This window comes from Mus pahari, chromosome 11 (assembly GCF_900095145.1).
Source record: "Mus pahari chromosome 11, PAHARI_EIJ_v1.1, whole genome shotgun sequence".
In the NCBI taxonomy this organism is placed as follows: Eukaryota; Metazoa; Chordata; class Mammalia; order Rodentia; family Muridae; genus Mus; species Mus pahari.
Window position 1 is genome coordinate 9155843 of NC_034600.1, and position 27222 is coordinate 9183064.

The 27222-nt window shown below is 38.5% G+C and overlaps 1 protein-coding gene across 1 annotated transcript in view; it reads left to right on the forward strand.

Moving 5' to 3' along the window:
* The window catches only part of Kiaa0825 (KIAA0825 ortholog), a 398643-nt gene that overhangs the window by 151202 nt on the left and 220219 nt on the right, over positions 1 to 27222 (forward strand). The window contains exons 14-18 of the mRNA XM_029544170.1: positions 1716 to 1855; positions 7101 to 7265; positions 17050 to 17274; positions 22457 to 22862; positions 26950 to 27106. Coding sequence (XP_029400030.1) covers positions 1716 to 1855; positions 7101 to 7265; positions 17050 to 17274; positions 22457 to 22862; positions 26950 to 27106 — 1093 coding nt within the window. The remainder of the gene's footprint in view (positions 1 to 1715; positions 1856 to 7100; positions 7266 to 17049; positions 17275 to 22456; positions 22863 to 26949; positions 27107 to 27222) is intronic.

The window sequence follows — 27222 nt, forward strand, 5'->3', positions numbered from 1 at the left end:
GAAGAAGAAGAAGAAGAAGAAGAAGAAGAAGAAGAAGAAGAAGAAGAAGAAGAAGAAGAAGAAGAAGAAGAAGAAGAAGAAGAAGAAGAAACTCTTCTAAGAGCTGGCACAATAACTGAGGATTCCTAAGATGTTCACAGCCATGACTTTTACTCCTCTAGTCTGAGAGTACAGTTGCTTGTCTCTTCTGCTCCACCAGCCACCTACGATAGAAATTTTCCTACCTCACATTACCCAAATGCCCAAGGAGTTGCTTTTGCCTCCATTTATCAAAGCCTCACAAGGAAAGTCTGAATTGGATCAAAGTTTAAGTACAGACTGGAGAATTTTGTGCATCGTGAAGTTGTGAAATGTTTCCAATGCCATGCCAAGGAGATGCTTGAAATTTTCTATATTTACATTTTTGGTCCTTCTTTCTTTTTCCTCTCTCTCGCTCTCTTGTGTTGTGTTCAAGACACTCCAGTATAGATGGAGAGCTAAACTTTCACTTGATGAAATAAGTGCTGAACTGTGTAAGTTTGTCATAATTTCTTTAATACAGAGGCCACTCTGAAGAGAAACATTCATTGAAGAGTATTCAGAGAAAGTGGAATTTTTGTTAAATTTGTTAAAGGGTGATGTCTTAGTGTTACTGTTATCAAATACCACAACAAAAACCAAGTTGGGAATGAAAGGGTTTATTTGGCTTATGATTCTGCATCAAAGCTCGTGATCCGAAAAAGTCAGAACAGGAACTCAAACAGGGCAGCAACCTGCAGGAAGAGCTAATAGAGAAACCATCTCTCGTTATAACCTTTAGGTGATCCAAATTGGGGGATTTTAAAGGGAGAAGTTGAACAATGGTATTGATAATTCCCACTTTCTAATGAGGTACTGATACCCTTATCAATGAAAGCAGTTCTCTGGGGAAGTTAATTTTCTGTTCAAAACTGGTAACAGATTAGAAAGCAGAGCCTGTTTATCTTGGAATTGTTTCTCTTTGATGACATTACTTAAGTAGGTCACTGGGTGAGTGGTAGCATTAATTCTGATAATTGCATGTTGATTTAAGGATTTTCTAATTAAGTAATTAGATTGTGGCTGGCCCTTCACAGAAGTTTTGAATTCCTTTAGTTTTACCAGCAAATTTAATATAAAGCAAAGTTCCAAGTATTCAAAAGCTCACTAGAGCATCTTTTCCCATGCAAGACAAGAAGCTAATACTATATAGTAGACAGTCATTATGTATCTAGGGAGCAAACAAATGAAGTCACTCAAAACAAATGCATATGTAGTCAACACACACACGCGCACACACACACACACACACACACACACACACACACACACACTACATACTCACATACATAAATACCCACATATACACACAGAGAGAGACAGAGGGGGGGATATGTTAAATACAGGTATAGTTATTTGGTATCAGTTTTAAATTGGGCAGGCTACCAATAATTAATTTGCTAGTCGAGAGTAAATGTAATTCCTTCCCTGAGCAACCCTAAAGAAAACAAGCATGAAAGCATTTTCTGAGTAATCTGGTTGAGATTAAATGTAATTCCTTCCCTGAGCAACCCTAAAGTAAACAAGCATGAAAGCATTTTCTGAGTAATCTGGAAGAAATTGACATTTAAAAGAGTTAACATTACCTCTGGACTTTAAGGCTATTGATTTCATAGATAGATTAACTTCATTACTCTGTCTTATCTTGCATTCTGAAGGCCGCCATCAGTGGGTGGACTGACAGCCCAGGGTCAGTTGAAACTGCTCTTATCGCAGCCTTGCTGTAAGTGGAACCTACTTCTAGAGACCCTTCTTCACAGTGGTGGCCTCATACCAAGAATCTTGTTGAAAAGTTCAAGTGAGTATGTATACTTTCAAAAATGTCCAAAATGCACAATGAAACAAACAAACAAAACCAAGCACATCAACTGCAAACAAACATTCATTGCCAAAGTTGAATGGAACTTTTAGTCTACTCAAATGTTACCCGAAGAGTGGAAGCCAAATACATATGCTGGCAGCTATGGGCAGTCACAGCAGAGGAAATGCACTGAAGCTTGATTGATCTTTTTATTTCAGGAATTCTAAGTAAAAGAATATTTTTGTATGATGCTGTTCAGTCAGAAGTGCCAGTGTATAGAAGCTGTCTACATTCAGTCTTTGAAATGCCTTGGAGAATTGGAAGAAAGCAGTTATATTTACAAAGTGCAAAGCTGAATTAGATAATAAATTAGTAGAAATTACATTAGACCAGCACTCGAAATTTTAGTCTACCTTGAAGAGTGCTTTAAGACAGCACACCAGTAGCTGTGGCTTTCCATCATTTCCACTGTGGACAGAGACTTCTACTTCAAGAAAATTATGACTGAAAATTGAGGAATAAGAAACCACGTGTCTCTTCACTAAAATGTCTTTCCTGCCAATACTATGTTAGAAAAGAACAAGGAGTGCTGCCTGAATGTGACATCCCTCACCTACAGAGTTCCCACCATCCCACTTGTATGGATTCCTCTAGTATACCACACATGAGGCTAGTCAAGTTTCCTAAATTAAACTCATTCTGGTCTAGCTCCTTAGCATATGCAGGACCACATCCAGGACCTTCCACCATTCACACTAGCCTAGTTGTGGGATCTTTTGATTTGTCCCCACCTGAGTATTCCCTCCCACATACCAGAAACCTGCCTAACTGTTTCCAGTCACCAAGGCTGCAATATGTGAGCTCCCTCTACACATAGGTGTTCTAATCTAGAACCCCCAAGCAACTCTGCTTTCATCTGCAAGAGCTTGTTGCTGTTTCAGATCCGTGAGCATTCTTCATCCTGGCTTCTTGTTTCTCTAAACCTCAGTGTTCTCCATTTTTGCTTATTTATGCTTACCATTGCTTATATGTGAATAACAAATATATCCCTACATAACTACATCCCATAATGAGACACACAGCATTTCCTTGTTCAAATTGCTCCAGTCATCCAATCATTTTTAGTAAGTTTTGGGTTTTCTCATTGCCACCAGAATCTCACTCTGACCTTTCCTCAGTACCCCAGTACTTCTCCTGTGTTAAAAAATTCAGATAAGATACACTGAATATAATCTACATAAGTAGGGTTCCTTATAGAGCAAAGCAGTGCTCTTAAGAAGTGACAGTAGACAATGGCCAAAAGTACTGTTGTGCTGCTCTCCATTTTGTATAGACTGTATATGATTTCTAAAACTTCTACAACATCTTCCCTCAGGATTTTATTCCTGTCCAAATGATAAAATTCATTAAACTGTCTTACAAACTGTGGTGCAGCTAGTCCAACAATGGCAGCTGACAAATGGAAGGTCCAATATTCCAATAGTTATCAATCCACAAGGCTGGAAATGGCAGATTTCCAAAAGAATAGATCCTAAGCCAGTGAAGCAATGGACTTGCTGGCAAGCAGAGAACAAGCAGGCAAGGGCAGAGACAGCTTCCTCCTTCTATGTCCCTTAAGTAGGCTGTGGTCCAGATTAAAGATCTCGCCTCAAAGATCTGGATTGGACAAGGGTCTTCTAGTTCAGATGATTTAATTAAGAAAGAAATTCTTCAAAGGCACTAGGATTTTGGTAAAATTCATATAGAGTCAAGTTGACATCACACATGGCAAGCACCCAAAAGCAGCTTCTAAGAGAAGTTTTCCACACCCACCTCTTGGCTACCATATTGTTCATTTTCCAAAAACTACATAGGGAAGGTGACTCTCAGGAAAACACTGTTTTATCCCCAACTACTATACTCAATTACCATAGATAGATAAACCAACATATTCCATGGTAAAACCAAATTTACACAATATCTTTCCACAAGTCCAGCACTACAAAGGAAAATAGAACACTAACTCAAGGAGGGAAAATTACACCCTAGAAAAAACAAGAAAGTAATCTTCTTTCAATAAACCCAAAAGAAGATAGCTACACAAACATAAAAATAACATAAAAAAATAACAGGAAGCAACAGTCACTATTCCTTAATATCTCATAACATCAACGCACTCAATTCCCCAATAAAAAGACATAAACTAACAGACTGAATATGTAAACAGGACCCAGCATTTTGCTGCATACAGGAAATGCACCTCAGTGAGAAAGACAGACAATACCTCAAAGTCAAAGGCTGGGAAAAAATTTTCCAATCAAATGGTCCCAAGAAACAAGCTGGAGTAGCCATTCTAATATCGAATAAAATCAAATTTCAACCAAAAATTATCAAAAAGATAAGGAAGGATACTTCTAAAAAGTCTAAGAATATCTACCAACAAGAACTCTCAGTTCTGAACATCTATACTCCAAATGCAATGGCACCCTCATTCATAAAAGAAACTTTACTAAAGCTCAAAGTACACATTGCACCTCACAAAATAATAGTGGGAGACTTCAACAACCCACTCTCATCAATGGAAAGATCATTGAAGTAGAAACTGAACAGAGACAAAATAAAACTAACAGAAGTTATGCATTAAATGGATTTACCATATATATATATATATATATATATACAGCATTCCATCCTAAAACATATATATATATATATATATATATATATATATATATATGCTCCACTATGCTCATAACCATCACATTATAATAACCAGAAACTGGAAACAACACAGATGTCCTCAACAGTGGAATGAATACAGAAAATATGGTACATTTACACAATGGAACACTACTCACACTACTCAGGCATTATAAACAATGACTTCATGAAATTCACAGGCAAATGGATAGATCTAGAAAATATCATGCTGAGTGAGGTAACTCAGCCACAAAAGACCACATATGATATGTACTCACTGATAAGTGGATATTAAGCAAAGAGCTTGGAATACCCATGATACAACACACAGACCATGTGAAGCTCAAGAGGAAGACCAAAGAGTGGATGATTCAGTCATATTTAGAATTGATAACAAAATAGTCAAGGGACATAGGGAGTGATTGGGACTTAGGAGGGAGAGAAGAGGAGGAGGTAAAGAGGGGAAGAATTAGGTATGAGAGGAGATGGAGGAGATGTCAGGAAATTGAACACAGGTGTGTACCAATGGGGGATGGGGAACTGTGTGTAGCATCCAGAAAGTCCCAGATACCAGGAAGGCAAGATCCTCTCAGCACCCCACTTGAATGACATTTGCTAAAATGCCCCACAAAGGGCAGGGAGAACCTCTGGAGACCATATCCAGAAGTTATGCATGGCCCCAGTGAGGGATGGGTCCACCACCCATCTCCAAAATTTTAACCCAGAATTTCTCTTGTGTAAAGGAAATACAGGGACAAAGAGTAGAGCAGAGACTGAATGAAAGGCCATCCAGAGTGGGATCCATCCCACACGCAGACTCCAAAGCCTGACCCTATTGCAAATGCCAAGAAGTGCTTGCTCTCAGTAGCCTGATACACCTGTCTCCCTATCCAGACCAGACAGTCCTCTGCTGTATGTGTCAGGAACCTCATATCAGCTAGTGTATGCTGCCTTGGTGGCTGAGTGTCTGAGAGAGTTCAGGGCTCTAGGTCAGTTGAGACTGCTGGTCCTCCCATGGGGACATCATCTTCCTCAGCTTCTTCCCAATTCAACCACGTGAGTCCTCGGCTTCTCTCAGTTCTGCATCTGACTCTTTCAGCTGCTTGTTGGAGAGAGGCCCAGTCTTAAACAGCTCCATTTTTGGTGCCAGTAGTTGACATGAGATCATTAGTTAATGACTTTGTAATGCCATGAAGATATCATTTCACAGTCCTTGAGAGGGTGACATTCTAGATGGATGAAAGAAAAGGTGGTGGGAAACATTTAAATGACCCAGCAAGTGAATCATGGGTTGAATAAGATGCTTGAGAATTGGAAAATAATTTCAGAAAAAAAGTTTTTCTTTTTCTTTTTTTTTTTTTTTACCATTGCTCATTAATTTTTAGTACCTCTTCCTCAAATAGTCACCCAAAGCACCTTCCAGACTACTCTACCAGCTTATCAAATACTGTCAAAACTCTACAGCAGAACTCTTTAGGAAGGTTCCTGTTGGTCATGTGCCCATCTATGAACTGATCATGGAGAATGAGTGTGGTACCAGGCCTTAGCTGCATGCCCATCCCAGGTAACAGAGTCAGTGTCATTCATACAAACAAACAAACAAACAAACAAATAAGCAAACAGTTCATATTGCCAGGGGAAAAGTAAGAAGGTGGACAATAATGACTAGTTCAATAAAAACTAATTTAGTTAAAATTGATATTAGGAAGAAAACTAGCAAGGCTCTCTGCATAAAATTTCTGGTATTTTTTTTTAATTTCTAGATAAGAGTGGCCTCCTAAAAGCAAGCCCAATAAGTAAAATTGTAAAAGAATTTTAAAGAAATTTCCCTATTCCCAATGACACTAGATTATATTAATAGAAGTCATTAAAAATAATTTAAGACATGATTTGATACTATCTTTAACTCAATACACATTTTGTTTATTGTGATATATAGGGCTTTATTATTCAAGCAAAATAGGAATTATTTCTCAATTCCATGTGCCATATAAGTTTAGTTATGCCTGATACTCTCATTATTGATCTTTAATAGAAGCCATAGTGGAGCCAGAAGGGAGCCAGCAATAGAATAGCTTTGTAGTTGTATAATTACTCATGAGGATTAGTAAAGGAACTGATTGAAAATTTGCTTCATTATGAAATGATGGTGTCAATATACTTTGGAAATATTCACAATTTGTTTTTCAGAATTGATTCCATGATTCAAAGAACATGTGAATTTTCTTATGCTTCACTTTTAGTTTTCTGAGCTATATGGGTTTTAAAAATATTTCTTGAATATCAATAATTTTTAAATGAAAATTTAAAAATTTTCCTTCAAGTAAAAAGGGATTCTGACATTGAGGAAAACTGTCCTCAACTCTTGCAGTGATTACATTATGGTTCTTCTCACAGACAATTTTATAGTAGCCACCCACAAATGCATCTGAAATGGTCATGTTGAATGATTGTATCTCTCAGCGTGTGGTGCTTCTCAATTGCAAGAAGCAAGTGTGTGTCATAGGGAAGTGGTCAGAGTAAGGTCTTATCCCCTGATCCCCACACTCTCTCTCTTTTCAAGAACAAGCTGCTGGCATGGAGAGTAAGCAGAGTGCAGGTGGTAGCGTGGTGGGCGCCATCTTTGAAGTTCTGTACCATTGTCACTTGTCCCCACAGACATTTGGAAATGTTTTTATGAGTCACATGGAAGAAGAACAACTATGGGACTTTTTATTCAACATTCCAGGTACTAGAAACTTACCGTTTATGAAATAAATGCTTTATTGATATTTAAGTGGTCTTTAAAGGTGTTTTCAATGTTTGATGCAAATGAGATTTTCTGACTCTTGTTTGTAAAAGTTTATCATGCTTCTTATAGAGCTTCTGTTTGGAATTATTAACCATTTATCTCCTGTTAAATGTGATGTACTTGGGATAAGGCAGAAAATCCTGAAGGGTAGAATTTTAGAATGAAGGTTCTCTTTCTTAATTCCTCAACTTGATCCATCTAGATTGCCTGTAGGCAAGTCTGCAGGGCTTTTTCTTTTTCAATTAAAAAATAGATTTTCTTATACAATATATTCTAATCATAGTGTCTTCTCGTCCTAGAACCTCCCCATCTCTTCACACTTACAACCCCTTTTAAAAAAACAGGCAAAACAAACAAACAACCCAGAATAGAACAAAACAAACAATGAAAAAGAAAAAATGAGCAAAAAAAAATCATGAGATCCACATGTACCCAACACAACACACGCTCACACACAGACACAGAAAGAAGGAGAGAAAGACAGAGACAGAGAGACAGACAGAGACAGACAGAGAGACAGATGGGGGGAATCCATAATGTAAAAAATCAGAAGCCATTATATATAAGTAAACATTTTTAAGGTTAAAAAATGTCCAGATAAACCATGACAAGACAAATATTTCCCAAAATACCATTGAGTTTGTTTGAGTTGGCCATCCACTGCTGGGTATGGGGCCTTCAGTCGATGAATGTGGTTTGAACACCCAAAACACTCCACTGAAGAAAACTGTTTTCCTTAGCAAGCAGTTGTCAATTGAATATAGCTTCTGGTTTAGGTATAGGAGACCATGTCTTCCCCTATCCCTTAGCATTGTGGCCTGACCTGGCTTGGAATTGTGCAGACCCTGTTCTTGTTACCACAGTCTCTGTGAATTCATCAGTCCTGTTGTGGCAGGAAAACATCTTTTCATTTGTGTCTTCCATCCCTCCTGGCTCTTAGAATCTTTTTGACATGGCCATAGGGGAGGAGTTTGATGACGATATCCCATTTAGGACCGAATGTTCCTAGGTCTGTCACTAATGGCACACTTTCTGGTTATGGGTCTCTGTATTTGTTCCCTTTTACATACATCTCCTACAGGATGAAGCTTCTGTGAAGATAGCTGAGCAACAAACTAGTGTGTATGGCAGAATATAGTTAGAAATCATTTATTGCTCTGTTTCTTTAACAGAACTATTGTTCTGTTCTAAGCCAATGGCCTTTCTTGTCCCAGCTTGGTGGCCAACTAAGCATTGTCAGGTATGAGTTCCATCTCCTGGAGTAAGGCTTAAAGTGTAGCTAATTTCCATGATTGATGATTGGTGTGGAAGGGACCAGCCCTCAGAGGGCAGGGCCACGCCAAGTGCTCCTGGTTTGTATAAGAAAGCAAGCCGAGTAAGACAACCAGAAACCAGTAACAATGCTCCTCCATAGTCTCCATATCAGTTCTTGCTTCCAGGTTTCTGCCATGCTTGAGTACCTGTGTTGATGCTCTAAGGACAAAATATTACCTGAAGTAACAAAATACATCTTTTCCTCGCCAAGTTGCTAATTTTTCACATTTTTAATAGGATATTTTATTTTTTTACTTTTCAAATGTTATCCCCTTTCCCAGTTACCCTCCAAAAATCCCCTATCCTATCCCTCCTCCCCCTACTTCTATGAGGGTGCTCCCGGACCCACCCACCCACTCCCACCTCCCTGCCCTGGCATTCCTCTACACTGAAGCAACAAGCCTTCATAGGACCATGGGCTTATGCTCCCACTGATTCCTGATAAGGCCATCCTCTGCTACATAGGTGGCTGGAGCCATGGGTGGATTCATGTGTACTCTTTGGTTGGTTTCTTAATCCCTGGGAACTCTGGGGTGTCTGACTCATTGATATTGCTGTTCTTCCTATGGGGTTACAAACCACTTCAGCTCCTTCAGTCCTATCTCTAACTCCTCCAATGGGGATCCCGTGCTCAGTCCAATAGGTGGCTGCAAGCATGCACATCTGTATTTGTCAGAATCTCGTGGAGCACCTCAGGAGACAGCTATATTAGGCTCCTGTCAGCAAGCACTTCTTGGCATCCACAATAGTCTCTGGGTTTGGTGTCTGTATATGGGATGGATACCATATCCAGTTTCTGGATGACCTTTGCTTTAGTCTCTGCTCACTTTGTCTCCATATTTCCTCCCTTGAGTATTTTGTTCTCCCTTCTAAGAAGGACTGAAGCATCCATACTTTGGTATTCTGTCTGCTTGAGGTCTTCATATAGTCTGTGAATTATACCTTGGGGATTCCGAGCTTCTGAGATAGTATCCACTTATCAGTGAGTGCATGCCACATGTGTTGTTTTGTGACTGTGTTACCTCACTCAGGATGATTTTTTTTTGAGTTTTTCAAGACAGGGTTTCTCTGTGCAGTCCTGGATGTCCTGGAACTCACTCTGTAGACCAGGCTGGCCGTAAACTCAGAAATCTGCCTGCCTCTGCCTCCCAAGTGCTGGGATTACAGATGTGCACCATCACTGCCCAGCCAGGAGGATGTTTTCTAGTTCCATCAACTTACCTAAGAATTTCATGAAGTCATTGTTTTTAATAACTGAGTAGTATGCCATTGTGTAAATGTACCACATTTTCTGTATTCATTCTACTGTTGAGGAACATCTGGGTTGGTTCCAGCTTCTGCGATTATAAATATGGCTACTATGAACATAGTGGAGCATGTGTCTTTGTTATATATTGGAGCATCTTTTTGGTATATGCCCAGGGGTGGTATTGCTGCATCCTCAGGTAGTACAAAGTCCAATTTTCGGGGGAACCACCAGACTGATTTCCACAGTGGTTGTAGCAGTTTAAAATCCCACCAATACTGGAGGAGTGTTCCCTTTCTACATCCTTTCCAACATCTGCTATGACCTTAGTTTTTTATCTTAGCCATTCTGACTGGTGTGAGGTAGAATTTCAGGGTAGTTTTGATTTGCATTTCACTGATGACTAAGGATGTTGAACATTTCTTTAGGTGCTTCTCAGACATTTGGTATTCCTCAGTTGACAATTCTTTGTTTAACTCTGTACCACATTTTTAATAGGCTTATTTGGTTCGATGTAGTCTAACTTTTTGAGTTCTTTGTATATATTGGATATTAGCTTTCTATCAGGTGAAGGGTTGGTAAAGATTTTTTTCCCAATCTGTGGGTTACTGTTTTGTCCTATTGACAGTGTCTTGGACATACAGAAGCTTTTCAATTTTATGAAGACCCATATTGTTGATCTTAAAGCATAAGCCATTTGTGTTCTGTTCAGGAAATATTCCCCTGTGCCCATGTGTTCAAAGCTTTTACCCACTTTCTCTTGTATTAGTTTTAGTGTCTCTGGTTTTATGTGGAGGTCCTTGATCCACTTGGATTTGAGCTTTGTAAAAGGAGATAAGAGTGGTTGGATGTGATTTTTCTATATGCTGATGAGGAGTTGAACCAGCACCATTTGTTAAAAATGCTATCTGTTTTCCACTGGATGGTTTTAACTCCTTTGTCAATGATCAAATGACCTTATGTGTGTGGGTTCATTCCTGGGTCTTCAATTCTGTTCCATTGATCTACCTGCCTGTCACTGTACCAATATCATGCAGTTTTTATCAGTTTTGTTCTGTAGTACAGCTTGAGGTCAGGGATGGTGATTCCCCCAGAAGTTCTCTGTCTTTTTATGGTCTTCCATTGGTTGGGACACTTTTAATGACTGCCTCTCTTTATTTAGGGGTTATGGGACTGTTTAGATGATTTATCTAATGCTGATTTAACTTTGGAACCTAGTATCTGTCTAGAAAATTGCCCATTTTATCCAGATTTTCTAGTTTTGTTGAGTATAGGATTTTGTAGTAGGATCTGATGGTTTTTTTTTTTAATTTCCTCAGTTTCTGTTGTTATATCTCCCTTTTCACTTCTGATTTTGCTTATTTGGATACTGTCTCCATGCCCTCTGGTTAGTCTGGCTAAGGGTTTGTCTATCTTGTTGATTTCTCAAAGAACCACCTCCTGGTTTTGTTGAGTCTTTGTATAGTTCTTTTGGTTTCTACTTGGTTGATTTCAGCCCTGAGTTTGATTATTTCCTGTTGTCTACTCCTCTTGGGTGTATTTGCTTCTTCTTGTTCTAGAGCTTTCAAGTGTGCTGTTAAGATGCTAGTGTATGCTCTCTCCAGTTTCTTTTTGGAGGCACTCAGAGCCATGAGTTTTCCTTGTAGGACTGCTTTCATTTTGTCCTAAAATTTGGGCATGTTGTATCTTTCATTAAATTCTAAAAAGTCTTTCATTTCTTTCTTTATTTCTCCCTTGACCAAGTTATCGTTGAGTAGAGCATTTTTAAGCTTCCATGTGTATGTAGGATGTCTGTTGTTTTTGTTGTTATTGAAGACCAGCCTTAGTTCGTGGTGATCTGATAGGATGCATGGAATTATTTCAATCATCTTGTATCTGTCGAGGCCTGTTTTGTGACTGATTATATGGTCAGTTTTGGAGGAGACAAGAGGTGCTGAGAAGAAGGTATATTCTTTTGTTTTAGGATGTAATGTTCTACAGAAATCTGTTAAATCCATTTGATGCATAACTTCTGTTAGTTTCTTAGCTTCATTTCTGTTTCCATGATCTGTCCATTGATGAGAGTGGGTTGTTGATGTCTCCCACTATTACTGTGTGAGGTGCAATGTGTAATTTGAGCTTGAGTAAAGTTTCTTTTATGAATGTGGGTTCCCTTGCATTTGGAGCATAGATGTTCAGAACTTAAAGTTCTTCTTGGTAGATTTTTCCTTTGAGAAGTATGAACTGTACTTTCTTATCTTTTTAGATAACTTTTGGTTGAAAGTTGATTTTATTCCATATTAGAATGGCTACTTCAGCTTGATTCTTGGGACCTTTTGCTTGAAAAAAAATTTCCCAACCTTTGTCTCTGACGTAGTGTCTGTCTTTGTCACTGAGGTGCATTTCCTGTATACAGAAAAATTCTGGGTCCTGTTTTCATAACCAGTCTCTTAATCTATGTCTTTTTATTGAGGAATTGAGTGCATTGATGTTAAGAGATATTAAGGAATAGTGATTTTTACTTCCTGTTATTTTTGTTGTTAGAGGTGCAATTATGTTTGTGTGGCTATCTTCTTTTGCGTTTGTTTAATAAAGATCATTTTCTTGCTTTTTCTAAAGTGTAGTTTCCCTCCTTGTGTTGGAGTTTTCCATCTATTTTCCTTTGTAGGCCTGGATTTGTGGAAAGATACTGTGTAAATTTAGTTTTATCATGGAATATGTTTGTTTCTCAGTCTATGGTAATTGAGAGTTTTGCTGGATTGGCATTTGTGTTCTCTTAGGGTCTGTATGACATCTGCCCAGGATCTTCTAGCTTTCATAGTCTCTGTTGAAAAGTCTGCTGTAATTCTGATAGGTCTGCCTTTATATGTTACTTGACCCTTTTCCCTTACTGCTTTTAATATTCTTTCTTTGTTTTGTACATTTAGTGTTTTGACTATTATGTGATGAGAGGAATTTCTTTTCTGATCCAGTCTATTTGGAGTTCTGTAGGCTTCTTGTATGTTTATGGGCATCTTTTTCTTTAGGTTAGGGAAGTTTTCTTCTATAATTTTGTTAGTAGCCCTCCAAGTTGGGAATTTTCACTCTCTTCTACACCTATTATCCTTGTTTGGCCTTCTCATTGTGTCCTTGATTTCCTAGATGTTTTGGATTAGAAGCTTTTGCATTTTGCCTTTTCTTTTACTGTTGTGCCAATGTTTTCTATGGTATCTTGTGCCCCTGAAATTCTCTCTTCTATTTCTTGTATGTGATGCTTGCAACAGCTCCTGACTTCTGAATTTTCTATCTCCAGTGTTGTCTCCCTTTGTGATTTCTTTATTGTTTCTACTTCCATTCTTAGAACCTGGATGGTTTGGTTCAATTCCTTTACCTGTTTGGTTTTGTTTTCCTGCTATTTAAGGGATTTTTGTGTTTCCTCTTTAAGGGCTTCTGGTTGTTTACCTGCGTTCTCCTGTTTTTCTTTATGGTATTTATTTATGTTCTTCTTAAAGTTCTCTATCATCATCATGAGATGAGATTTTAAATCCGAATCGTGTTCTTCCTGTGTGTTGGACTATCCAGGGCTTGCTGCGGTGGGAGAACTGGCTTCATATGGTGCCAAGTAACCTTGGTTTCTTTTGCTTAAGTTCTTGCACTTGCCCCTCACTATCTAGTTTTCTGTGGTTTTAGTCTTGTTGTCTCTGACAGGAGCTCATCCCTCCTGTGGGTCTGTGAGCCTGTGATCTTAGGTATGTCAGCACTCCTGGGGAGACCAGCTCTTTCTGAGTGGGATTTGGTTATGAAGGGCTATGGAACAGCCTTACCTCTGTGGCACAGATGGAGACCAGAAGCCTGTCCCAGGCTGCTGTATGGTTCCTGGGCCCTGTGCACACTTGGTGAGTCCCCCTTTGGACAGTTTTTGGAGTGTGTGCTTAGGAGTGAGGGCACTTCTGGGAGACCAGCTCTCTCTGGGCAGAACTTGGGTAATGAGGGCTGTAGGACAGCCTTAGCTCTGGGAGCCCCCAAGTTTCTTTTGGCCATGGTGCTTTATCACAACAATAGAAAGCAAACTAATATGCCAATAGACAAAACTACTGGCCATTTCTCCTTAGATAGATGAGCATTTATTATTATGAAAGTAATGATTTTCTCTTCAAAGTTAATATGCTCCATGTGTGTATGTGTGTGCATGTGTGTGCATGCATATATATCACCATGTATGTGTTTGTGCTCATATGTGAGTGTGCACAAATACCATAATATGTGTATACATGCATATATATCACAGTGTGTGTATGCATAGATACCACTGTGTGTGTGTGTGTGTGTGTGTGTGTGTGTGTGTGTGTGTGTGTGTGTGCTTATCAGAGAACTGCTGTTGATTCACCCTTCCACCTTGTTTTAAGTCAGGGTCTTCCTTGTTCTCTGCTGCTATGCCAATACTCTTTTCTACTTGATGCTGAAGCTTCCAGATTGTTCTTCAGTCTTGGCCTCTCATCTTTCATGTAAATGCTGAGATTCCAGATATGTGCTACTGTGTCATAGTTTCATGTGTGCTCTTGGATTGAAGAATCAAACTCCTGGCTGCCAGGCTTATATGGTTAGCAATTTTACCCACTGAACATTTCTACCCACTGGAATGACAATAATGTGTTTCCATGTGTACTATTATGCCTTGATTCAGCAAAACAGAATGTTACAGTTAGGGTGCTGCACATCCAAGGTATTCATAGATTGCTCATCTTTAAGTCAGGTAATGGTTGGCACATTGCTTCATCCTTAACACCCCAACCTTTAGTTGCCTCTATTTAGTCTCTCAGGGAGAAAGAGGTGAGAAAGAGGCTAATGTCATTATCATTTCCTTCCACTTCTCTTTGACATCATTTGTGATCGTAGCATATGTGCTTTCTTTCTTAGCTCCTGTACTGGTGTCATTTGACTATGTCTTAGGCACCATGGGGCAGCTTCGACTAGCTCAGAGCCTTGCTGTTTCCAGACTTCTTGGACTGTGTCTGTGGTCCTCTTATCAGCTGTGTTGAAGTCATTATTTTTCATCTTCTCTGCTCATTATCTCTATGACATTGTCAAAGATAACTTCGTATGATGGGTTCAAAAAACCAGAATCTGTCATGTGAGAATTCTGTGACAATTACCCTTTCAAAGCCTCTTCTCTTCATTTTCTTGCCTTCTCACACTGCTTCTCATTTCACTAAAGGAGATAAAGATTTCTTTTTCTTTTTTCTTTTTTTAGAAACTAAGATTTATTTAATTATTATGTATATATTGTTCTGCCTACTTGGAGGCCTGAGTGTCAGAAGAGAGTACTGGATTTCATTATAAATGGTTGGGAACCACTATATGGTTGCTGGGATTGAAATTAGGACTCTGGAAGAGCAGCCAGTGCTCTTAACCACTGAGCCATCTCGTCAGCCCAAGATGCAGATTTCTTAGTACAAAACTAACATAGAACTGATTTACTTCAGATTTGAATTTTAAGGAACAGGAATTACACAACCATTAAAGCCCAAGATTTCCTGCTGTTTTAGCTTCTTCTGAATTTTCTTGAAAGATGATAATCAGTAAGCTTCATCCTGAAAATGCTATTTATTATTCTTCAATTATTAAATTCTTAATTGTTATTCTCAGTCACATTGCACATCTTTGAACATGCATGAAAATCCCTTATTTACTTATGTTCTTATTCTTTGAAATTAAGGAAAAATTTAAGTAATAAAAGTTTCTTTTGTTTTGTATTCTCTATCAGGCCTGAAATAACAAATTTAGAAAGATTATTTCTATAAAAATGAAAAATGCTTATTTTCTTAAACCAAATACCAATGTGCTCAAGGAAGCTCTGCTGTGGGCCTTGAGTTACAACAGCCTTCAGCTCCCTGCTAAGAACTCATAAGGGTTACATTGTGGGGAAAGTAGTAGACCCATAGTTCTTACTGATTTTCTTATGTATTTTCCTCTAATGAGTCTTAAATAAAGTCATAAAAAGTGGAAATTAAGAAAAACTGTCACTACCTTCTTGTACATGCCTTTAATCCCAGAACTCGGAAGGCAGAGGCATTCTGTGAGTTTGAGGCCCGTCTGCTCTATCTGGGCTACAGAGTCAGTTCCAAGCCAGCCAGAGCTAACAGAGAAAACATGTCTTGAAAACATGCAACCAAGAAACAATTAAAAAAACCTTGTCCAGCCCCTTTCTCTCAGTTTTTATAGATATGAACAGAGGTTCCTCCTGTATTAAATAGGATTTTTTTCATATGTTGGTATTGATTTGAAGTATAAAATTAGATGATAGTAAATTCTTTAAATTATAGGATACAAGTCAAGTTTTGCATTTCTTTGCCTCTGTTTCGGTTCACTTAATATGAAAATTAACATTTATGACAGAAAAATCAAATTAGAAATTATTACTGAGTGACACTTCTTTTCTGTTTTTCTCTTATTGTTGATTAGATAGAATTAATGTATGGGCCTATAGCAACTGGAGCTGGGCCTGTGTGCATACTCTCTACACTGTGTCACTTAGAAGTCTTAGTACATATTTTAACTTTTCTTTTTTTACATTTTGAGTGAGTGTTTGTGTGTGTGTGTGTGTGTGTGTGTGTGTGTGTGTGTGGTGTTTTACCTTACTCTTTTCTAACCTAAAGTGTAGTTTTAGACTTTTTTGAGAATGTGAATATATGAGAGCTAGTTGGACGTTTCGATGGTTTCTCATATTTCTTTAGGTTTTTATAGAGTCTCAGTTTCTTGGGATTTGGTTTCATGTAAAAGAGTAAAAATGTTAGAGCTTTGTGAAATTTGTTCGTGCTGTAATTTTTTTTCCAGCTCTTGGATGTAGGGTTGAAGCCCTTGATCTTACAGGTGCAAGCACTCTACCACTAAAGCCCCAGCAGCTTAGAGACTTTAGAATTCGTAACAAGTGGTCTCTGTAAAGGCAATGCAGTTCCTGCTGCACTGCCAGAGTCAGCCCACTGCTTACCATGGTCATAACTGTCGTTCTTTCATTACCAGGTAGGGGGAACCTCTATTTCAAATGGTTTAAGAACTGGTTCTCAATTATATGATTTTCTAATTAAATCCAGCTCTAATCTTCTATAGATTGAACTAGGTAACTACAAGACAGTATTCCCAGAAGAACAAGGCACAGCTGGTGACCAGGCTCTGCTAACCATAATATGCTCTTTGATTTTAAAGTCTCATCGTTCACAGAGTCCCAGCCAGAAGTCATCCACTGTCTGAGACTGGCACTGATGGACTCTGTCAAGAACACTGTGCAACAGATAATATCCATCATGAGATGTCAGAGAAACAGCGAGACAAACCTAAACAAGCCCCGTGTTCCTGATCATCTGCTTCAGAGCATTCCACAAGAATGGAATTATATTCCAAGAGATTCCAAAGGGAAAGAGTCAAATAAAGGTAAACACATTAGTTCCTTAAAAATTATCCACTAAAGAAATACTCTCTTAGGCTATTCAACTGAATAAAAGTGTAAAACATGTAAGACCAATGAATGGCATTAATTTTCATTTCAACATGTCTAAGGGACCTTCCTCTTCTTTTTACTGTGAGCCACACAGACAATGTAACAAGGAAAGAAAATTACCAAATGCTGACCTTTTTTTTATTAGTACTTCATGATTGTTTTGAAATTTCCGTTGTTTACTTTTATTTTGGAGTTTATAATTTGATTACAACATCTCACTCTTCCCTTTCTTCCCTCCAAACCATCCTATGAACCCCGCCCGACTCTCCTTCAAATTCATGGCCTCTTGTTTTTTCTAATTGTTATTGCATGCACAAGCATAAGCATATACTAATATATTCCTAAATATAACCTGTTCCGTCTGGATAATGCTACCCATGTGTATGATTTCAGGACTGAGCACTGTACAGTCTATGGGTGAAACCCTCCTGGGGAATGCCACCTCTCCTACCATTCCTGAGCTACCTATAAGTGATTCTGAAATAATATCTTTTGTTCTTCTGTTTGTATCTACAGAACTCACACGCCCTTACCTTACTTTAAATCTAGATACTAATCTGTGTACTCTCATGGTCACTCATGTTCAGTTTAACTGGTTATTTCCCTTGGGTGTTTGGTTATTTTCCTGCAACCACCAGGTTTCACTTTCTCTTCCCTTAACACACCTTCAGATGAAGCTTTTAGGTCCCAAATAGCACCTAGTTTGGTAGTTGCATATACATTTTTGATAGTATATCGGTTTGCCGTACCTGCGTTTCTGTACTGAACTTCTTGGCCTGTTGGAAGGATCCTTCTGCCAACTGCACCTGAGTGCCCTTGTTCCTGTCCATCCTCTCACTCGCATTATCACTCAACCTTCACTACTTCGTTTAGAGTTCCATTGTCATTGAATTTTCAACAATCCCTTTGAAAGTATATCATCTGTGTGAATCTTCCCTTTTCTAAAGGAAAAATCTTTTCACATTCATTTTTAAAGAAGAATATTTTTCAATTTGAAGAAAAAACATTCCGCAGAAACATTCCAATGGGCACCCACAAAAGAAAGTTGAGGGGTCTAGCCTTTCTTTTATTCTTCTCTGTGAATATCCTAAATACTGTAGATCTTACTCATGAGCTTTCTACTACAAACTCAAACCAGTTAACTATGAGTGACCTTACAAGTAATGTTTTAATATTGTCCACATCCTATCAAAATGCTTTTGGATATAGTAAATATATTTAATTGAAATAGGAAAGTGTCACCTTTTCAGTGGGTGAGTTCTTCCTCACATAAGAGATGTTCCCATGGTTTCTAGGTCTACTTCCATACAGCTTTTGGATGTCTTTCATCCTTAGGGATCCAGAAAACATGGTCTGCTTTTAACATTCCATTCCATTTAATGAGCATTTTCTGTTTAACTGTCTATCACAAACAGTTTCCTTTCTAGGAAGGATTTAGGGGAATTTCTCCATCTTGTTTGAAAGAGGTTCTGACCACAGAAATGTTCAGTTTATATATACAAGCTGTTGGGTATTCCTTACTAATTAATATTCTTCATAACATTGTAAGTTGGCATAGAATTACATTCTATGGATAGTCACAAAGAGGTGTGAGGAAGTGAGGCTGCAGACCACTCTTCATCTTTTGTGCATGACAACAGACAATATCACTACTTTTGGTCTGTGTTCTCAAATGCAGGTTTGATTCTCTTTCTTTTTTTCACTCTAAATTAAGGTTTTGCTTTCTCTGGTTTCTGTTGACCTCACTCAACTTCAATCCAAAACTATTAATATTTACTTTAGTTCTTTCAAGAGAGAGAATCCACATTCACATAACTTTTTGTTAAAATTGGTCTACTTTACAATTTGTTGTTAATCAATTATTGTTCTTACTTCATACATTAAAATTTTACAGGTATGTATGTATATTAAAAAGAACTAGATGGTTTGACACTACATTTTTAGACATTCACTGGAAGTCTTGCACTGCCCTCTCCTTAGATAAGGACAGCACTAAAGCCAGATGATATTTACATGGTGGCATTCAGTCATCCATTGACTCAATGGATATTTACTGAGTGCTTCCTATTAGTCAATGTATTTAAGTTTACAGACATGTGATCTTATAGATGTACTCTGTGCCAGTAGACTAGTATAATTAAACGAGTGTAGACACCCAGAACATGTGCAATTCTGGGAAGAAACAAAGAAATTAAACTTTATAAAATTCTTTGTGAAGACTGTCATAAGAACTCTTTCTTAGTATATGAGTGAGATTGTTTTGTGTGGGACAAAACATATGAGGAAGGTTAATGTAGTGTGATAGTGTAGAGAGTGGGGTGGGGGATGGGCCCAGAGACCCGATTCTGTCTTTAGCTTCCTGCATAGATCAGTCCACATCGTCAAATTTGCTGTAAACAAATTGGATTTTTTCAAAAGATACAAGTGACTCTAATATGCTCCTGCTCTGTTCTTTAATACTGGGGATAAAACATAGAGTACACAGCACCAGAAAGGGAATGCTCTCATGGATTTCCATTGCAAATATGAGCACTTTCTCAGCTACACTGTAAAGGAAAACAATAATTTGATCAGATTTAGAAAACAAAATTATGGGAAGACCATCTGATGTATGAGTGCCCACATGCTCTTATTGAATGTAAATCCCTCTGGGCTTTGTGTAAAGGTATACTGAACTCTCAGTCTCAGCAGTCTTGATTAGCAAAATATCCCAAAACTCAGCATGTAAAACATTGTATGCTTCCTGTCTCTGCTTCATCAGCAAGTTTTGTACTATAGAGCAAAAGAGAAGATTTAGGGAAATGAGCACCATGAAATATTGCACAAGGCAGGAGAGTAAAAACACAGATGCTTCTCACACATAGCTCAGCTTTTTGGTATTTGTTTTATTGTGTTCCAAAGAGAAAATGCACAAAGAACTTGTTTGATTTAGTTTTGTTTCTTTGACAGCAGTAAAGTAAAAAGTATATTTGAGATGTTATTTCCTTGATGGTAAATTATAATTTTAATGAAAAGAATGCTTTATGAAAAAATATTTGGTTGGTACAATGGCTTCAACTGAAACAATGAATTTCTGGAGAGAGCAAACAGATGTCACAAGGAAAATGTGTTCAGGCAATTGTTCACAGGGTGATCCTTATAAAGGATCCCGGTAGCAGAAATACATGAAATGTAACAAGAAACTATAGTTATAATTTATTCTCAAAAAATAGAAATACTAGTTTCATAAAACCAGTATCCCCAACAAAACATCTATACACTTACGAACTTACATGTATAAAAATGCAATGTTTTCTTGTTAGTTTGCAAGGTGTGTTGAGTTCATGGATGTTGGGTATTTATTGGCAAATTGCAACTACAGATTTGTCTGTGCTATCACAACTCATTCTGCAGCTGTGCTGCATGGGTCATATCTATGTTCTTATACTACCTTAAAAAATATAACATATAACAGGCAATGACACTAAATGAGCTTAGAACTTAACATTTGTACCATGAAGTATTAATCTGACATTTTAAAATTAATTATTTTTTTTATATCCCAAGTGTTGTCCCCTTTCCCAGCCCCCAAGAGTTCATCACCACATTACCCTTCCCCTTAGACTCTGAGAGGATGATCCCTTTGGGCATCCTCATTTTCTGGGACATCATGTCTCTACAGGATTAGGTGCATCCTCTCCCACCAGGTCCAGGAAAACTAATCAGCCCTCTGCTACATATGTGTTGGGGACCATGGACCAGCACATGTGTGCTCTTTAGCTTAGTCTCCTTGGGGGTCTAGGCTAGTTGTCACTGTTGTTCTCAATCTTCCACTTCTCTTCCATAGGGCTCCCCAGCCTCAGGCCAGTGGTTAGCTATGAGTAACTGTTATCTGTCTCAGTGAACTGTTGGTAGAGTCTCTCAAAGGACAGCTGTGATAGTCAAGCTGATATTTTAAGCAGTACAACACACTATGCCATACATGAGCATCAACAAGGAGTAGAGTCAGGAAGATGCAAAGTTTGATGGTATCCTCGGCTGTATAAAGAACTTACACCCAAACTAGGATGAATGAGGCTCTATCTTGAAATGAAATTAAATAAATAGGATAGCACAAAATCAGACTAAAGATTAGTTTTTAGCTAGGCTCCCAGGAGATATTGACTGTCACACCTAAGGTGGGATGGTACTGGTATTTAGTGGAATTACTATTCCATTAGAGTGGAAACCATAAGAGCCTCCATGTACAGAACAGCTTTACCCAACAAAGAATTGCCCAGCCCTCAGATGCCCATAGTGGGAAACTGAGAAACTCTAGAGACAGGACATCAACACATCCTTCAAAGATTTATAGCAAAAAGCAAATGGCATCTTCTAGAGTCCTCAGTCAAAAACCCAGGACTGCTAAGCAAGTTCCACATTTAGGCGGTGTTAGAAGACAGGGTGGAAGAAGAAACAAACACAAACCAGCTAACACATGTAACAATGGTTATTTATTGAGCAGCTCTGGCTTGCAGGTGCCAGGGATACACTCCTGCCTTCATGGACCTCATGTTTTAGGGACAATCACAGATAAAAAAAATGAGTCAGTGAATGCGATAATTGTTGGATGCTGACAGGTACTTGAACAAAGCCCACACAAAAGGTTTCCATGACAGCAAGAGACCTGGTTCTGAGACAGGAAGGATGTGGATGGGGTGGCTAAGGATGCATCCTGAGGAGGTGACATATGTGGTAGGAATGAAAGAAGAGGAGCCTTTAGTCACGAGGAGAGCTGGGAAGCTTGTGTCACACAGACTTCGAGACTCAGTGGTGTCAAAGGTCTTGGAGGCCTTGGCTTCATTCATTAGCAATATCCCAATACTTTAAAACTGAAATCTTAAAGAAATAAACATATAAATTATAATTCTAAACTTTCTAATTTTCATTAGTAGGAAAAACCACACTTGAAATAATTGAGAATTTTAGGTAGTTTCACAAGAGTTCCTGGTGGAGCTCTGTTGGAAAGCATTAGGACCCTGTTCATCTTAATAATTTCCTCCACAAAAATTAGACATCCCCACCCAGCAGAAAGCCATAGTGCGATGGATTGAGAATGCTAACAGTAATCATACCTTTTCTGCCTTTTCTTCCCAGGCTTCACAGAGCTTGCTGCTCAGGCAGTGTCTATTGTCCTCAGCAAGTTACCTACAGTGATTGCATGCTTGCCTCCCACAATTAAATACTTCTTTTTTCTGTCTGAGAAAAAAATGTCAAAAAATTTGGCTGAATTGAAGAAAGCTGGCCTGCTTGTCTGGAACTTGATTATAATTATATGTCGGATATTTGAGGATGGGAACACGGTGGAACGTTTAACAGGCTCCTCCCTTGACAGATGGAGTAAGGAGAAACTGGGTTTAATTTGCTTGTGTTTGGAAAGCATCCTGGGAAGGCAATGCAATCCTAGTCAGCTGACCCAGAAGGTCATCCTGAGCATCGAGCGGCAAAAACCCAACTGGATGGAGCAACAGCTTCTGAAAGCGAGGACGCTGAGCTTCCAATGGTAAAGCCATACTTGTGTCTCACCCAACTTCACCAAGTAATTTCTCAGTACCAACAGACAACACCAACAAGATTTTGTCAGATGGGCAGCAAATGTTCATTTGGCAAAAAATCACAGGACCTTTGAGAAGCATAGAAAATGATAAGTATCCCACTAAACACTGGGCTATTAGATGCTCCTTGTAAAACCTGAACCCTATTGATATGCAGGAACACTATCCTGGTTTGGGTTCGTTCTATCTTATGGTTTCTGATTTAAAGGGTGTATCTCAACCCAGCAGAATTTAGTTTCACTTCTTTTCAGTGTGCAACTGGGTATCCAGTGCATAGCCGGAGGCATTTTGTAAATGGAGTGGGCACAGATTGAATTAAGAAAGAATTAATGGATATAAAAGGCTTTTTATTGCTTTCTGTGTACCTGATTGTCAAAAAGGTACACATTTTTCATCTGGTAATGTAAGAATCCCAGAGGGCAACTGGGGCATATCACTCACAAGCTATAAACACACCCAGCTGTTTCAGCAGTGAAATGTCAGCTTTTTCATAGATTTGTCACCAGCAGCTAAGTGATTTGTGGCACTGCAAAGATTTTTAAGGGTCCCCAATGAATTCAAATATGTGTGTAGAGTTCTCCTGTGTTGGGGTGAGTCTGTAGGTAGAAAGCTGCATGCTAGTGATAGAAGGATTCTGGTTCAGGTGCTCAGTGCGTCACCAAATCAGCCCATTGTTTGAACACCCATGCACACTGTCCCAGCTACTCATTAAAAGTGCATTGTTTGTATGGCTAGCAGACACTCCTGTCACATTCTGCCTGTGGTGACTAAAAATCACCCGAGATATGATTACTTTTCCTTGTGAATGGCAGTGATGAACAGCCCGGACTTGAGACACAGATGAGCAAATAAGAAGGCATTCCTTGTAAATGGGTCATTTTATGTCTCTCCCAAAACTTCAGGTTCAAGGGTGATACCATGTTGGCAGATCTGTTTTCAATAACCAATTAACAAATGTTCAGCATCCAGTTGAGGACTAGTAAGCTTCTTTTATTTCTAAATGCTTGTTAAAAGACACTCTGTGTTGCCAGGTATGGTAGTATACACTCAGGAGGCAAAGACTTACTCTACATAGTAAGACCCTGTCTCAAAACAAACACACAAAAAAAGAAACAAACCAAAACCAAAACAAAACAAAACAAAAAAGTCAGTGAAAAAAGATATTTTATTCGCTGGTTAGCAGACCGTTAACGAGTATATTTTCAATCAGTCTTAACGCATGCCAATATGTTGAGTATGAAGAAGGCCTGGTTTTCCTAATCTAGTCATACAGAAAACTAGACAATTTCTTTTGGTGTGGGAATGAGAAGGAATAATAGTAGAAGTCAGGAAAATACTTAGTAACATTGAAAGTGAGTGACCTTAATTGCATCCAATACCTGATTACTGGATTGAAGCCAGTGACCAAAAGATTAAGGTCAAATGTCATTGTTCATGGCAGTGGATATGCAGAAAGAGAAGGCGAAACCCGGCAGATCTGGTTATGCGCACAAAGATATTGCTGGGTAAGAACTCCTAGGAATGAGATCTATTTAAAGTAACGCTTCTGCTCATTCCTGAATTATTTTTTCTCTTAAAAGGTAATTCTTAAGCTCTGAAAGGAACACCAACACATTCAGTATCTCCTGCAGTAGGGTGTCAGTTGGGGAGTCGATTAGGTAGCAGTCAAAAGTTCAATTAGGTGTTTCTTACAACATGCAGCAAAAATTAGGATTTGCTGATTTTTAAAATATTTTCCAGTATGGAGGATCCTGAAAAGCTAGATAACTAGCACAACAGCATGTATTTCTCAATTTCATAAATGGTATTAATATACAAAAATGCAGACTTAAAGTTATTTGGCATATATCATTGAAATAGAGTTAAAGTTAACTTATTGTAAATAGCAAGGTCACTGGGCTTGTATGCAACAGATAGATTTCTTCTTAACCTTGATTTTAGATTGATTATCTGCTGTGTGTGTCCCTATCTTCTCATAAATTAGTCTCATAGATCTCCCCTATAAGGAAAATGTTTAAATGCATTCCAAACCACTGTGTCTGCAACAGTCCTATGCACCAAATTAAATTAAAATATTTTTCTGTTAAATTACTCAAAAAGATTATCTTGGAATATGTAATATCATTCAATTATGCTTCTTCCGTTTGCATCCAGATTTAGCTTTGGTGTCATGAAAATAAGTGCAGTTGGAGGGAAGTTAGCTGTAGGTGTCCCTGTCCTGCACACTGCCTGAAAGAATTACTATTCATTAAAGTAACCTTCATTTTATTGTAACTCTTGAGCTGTAAACAGTCAACTTAGATTCTGAAGAACACACAGCCACAAAAGTAAAGAAGTGTCTACCTTTGCAAAGTGATTTGTCGAGTTGAAGACTATTGTTTTTCATCATGGTGACCCTGACTTGGCTGGCTGGGTGCATATACAGATTAAGATTAATGCAGTTATTCCTTGGCTAAGGTCTGCCTCTTTCAGGGCACATTCTCCCTAATGACATGATTGATAGGCAGTCCCAAATCTAGAGAGGAACTCATTAATCATAGAATTGACTGCATCCAATCATTTGCTTCACCTGCACAGTGATGGACAGGAAAGGATACAGTTCGGGGGCCGACACTGGGATACTCCTTTGTCAGGGGGCCCCAACTTTTTCAATGTCATCTTTTGCAAAATCTGACAAGAAATTTTGCCTGCAACATGTATGCAGTTTCAAAATGATACGTGCAAAATTCTCTCAGTGTGACAATGTCTTTTAAAAATGTGCTTTAGCTAATGAGCATTTCTAAGTCAGTAGGAGTGACTTTATTTGCCATTTTCTTGAGCAAGACTTACATAGTCTTAAATTTCCTTTGTGTGTGTGAAAGAGAGGGGAGTTTTAAAGCTGCATGTGGAATCAATATCAAAGTTAATGTCCAGCAGCTGGGTATCATTTGGAGTCTTCAGGTCAATGGCACTGACTCTTAGCAGAACTAATTTTATAATCATGGCAAAATCTCTGCAGTGAACTGCAGAATAGAGCTGATTACACCAAAGTAAATTTCATTTATTCTGGGAAACAGTATAAAACCACAAACATGCCTACAAATACTTAGATCACAAAGCCTAACACAGTCTAATAGCATTTATAGTAAGAAAGTTTGTGTGAAGAACACAGTGCGAATTACTGTCATATGTTTATACTAGCATGGTTAGAGGTGTCTCACTTTTTCATTTTTTGTTATTTCTTAAAACATGCAAATAATTCTCAAACTCAGTAAACTTCAAAAAGAAGTACTTCATGTATAAAATGTCCTCTATTCTAGGTTGGATAATATTAGAGCTTGGGGGGGGGGAAGAGGGAGATAATAACCAGAATAGTGATATAGTGATTTTTGCTAAGTATCTGTTATGAGAAATAAGTAGGAGAGCTAGCGGGTGCGCGCGCGCGCGTGTGTCTGTGTGTGTGTGTGTGTGTGTGTGTGTGTGTGTGTGTGTGTTAAGGCAACAGGTGTCAAAGGTCAATTTTAAATGCTAAGTGGTAAGTCCAGGGCCTTGAAGCATCCAGCTTCTAAATACCATAACAGACTCCTCATGTCAACATGTTAATCAGTCTTTACTGTGTTTAGCACAGATGTAAAGAGGAATGTATAAAAGACAAAATACTAAAATGTTGTTGCCATCAATAATTCTTTTTGTCTTCAAAGAGAAAATACAAATTATTTCTTACATGTTCTTAAAAAGAACTGTTTTGTTTTCATTCTATGATTAGAGAAATTTCAACAATTGCAGTAATGGGAAGCATTTTCTAGATAGGAGTATAAATTCAACAAAAACTTCTTTTCGAAAGAAACATGCAGAATTTAAAAATGCTTTCAGGTGCTTTGTTCCCAGGCCCCCGTGTAGTGGAGCTGCAGCAGTTTGGGAAGGCTTGCCTGTTTGAAGAGAGTCTTTATGGGTGCTTTGAATACAAGATGCACATTTGCTCCTCACATTCGATCTCTATTCTCTCCTCTTTACAGTCCCTCATCACTGATACATATTCGTGTCATTTGTGTTTAGTGCATTCATGAGGATGGAGGAAAACTCAGGCTCAGAAGGGGAAGCTGCTCTTGAACTGACTGAGCAGAAAACAAATGCGATGGTCCTGGATCTCTGCCACAAACCAGGTGGCAGCAAGTACCTGCAGCAAATTTATCACATCATGCAGCTCAATGAGGTAGGGAAACGGCCTTTTTACCGAGCAATTAGGTGTGTACTGGCCTGAGGCAGCGTCTGCTGGCAGCTAAGGGTTAGTCAAGGAGGTGATAATACTTCTTAAAGTCAATACTCAAC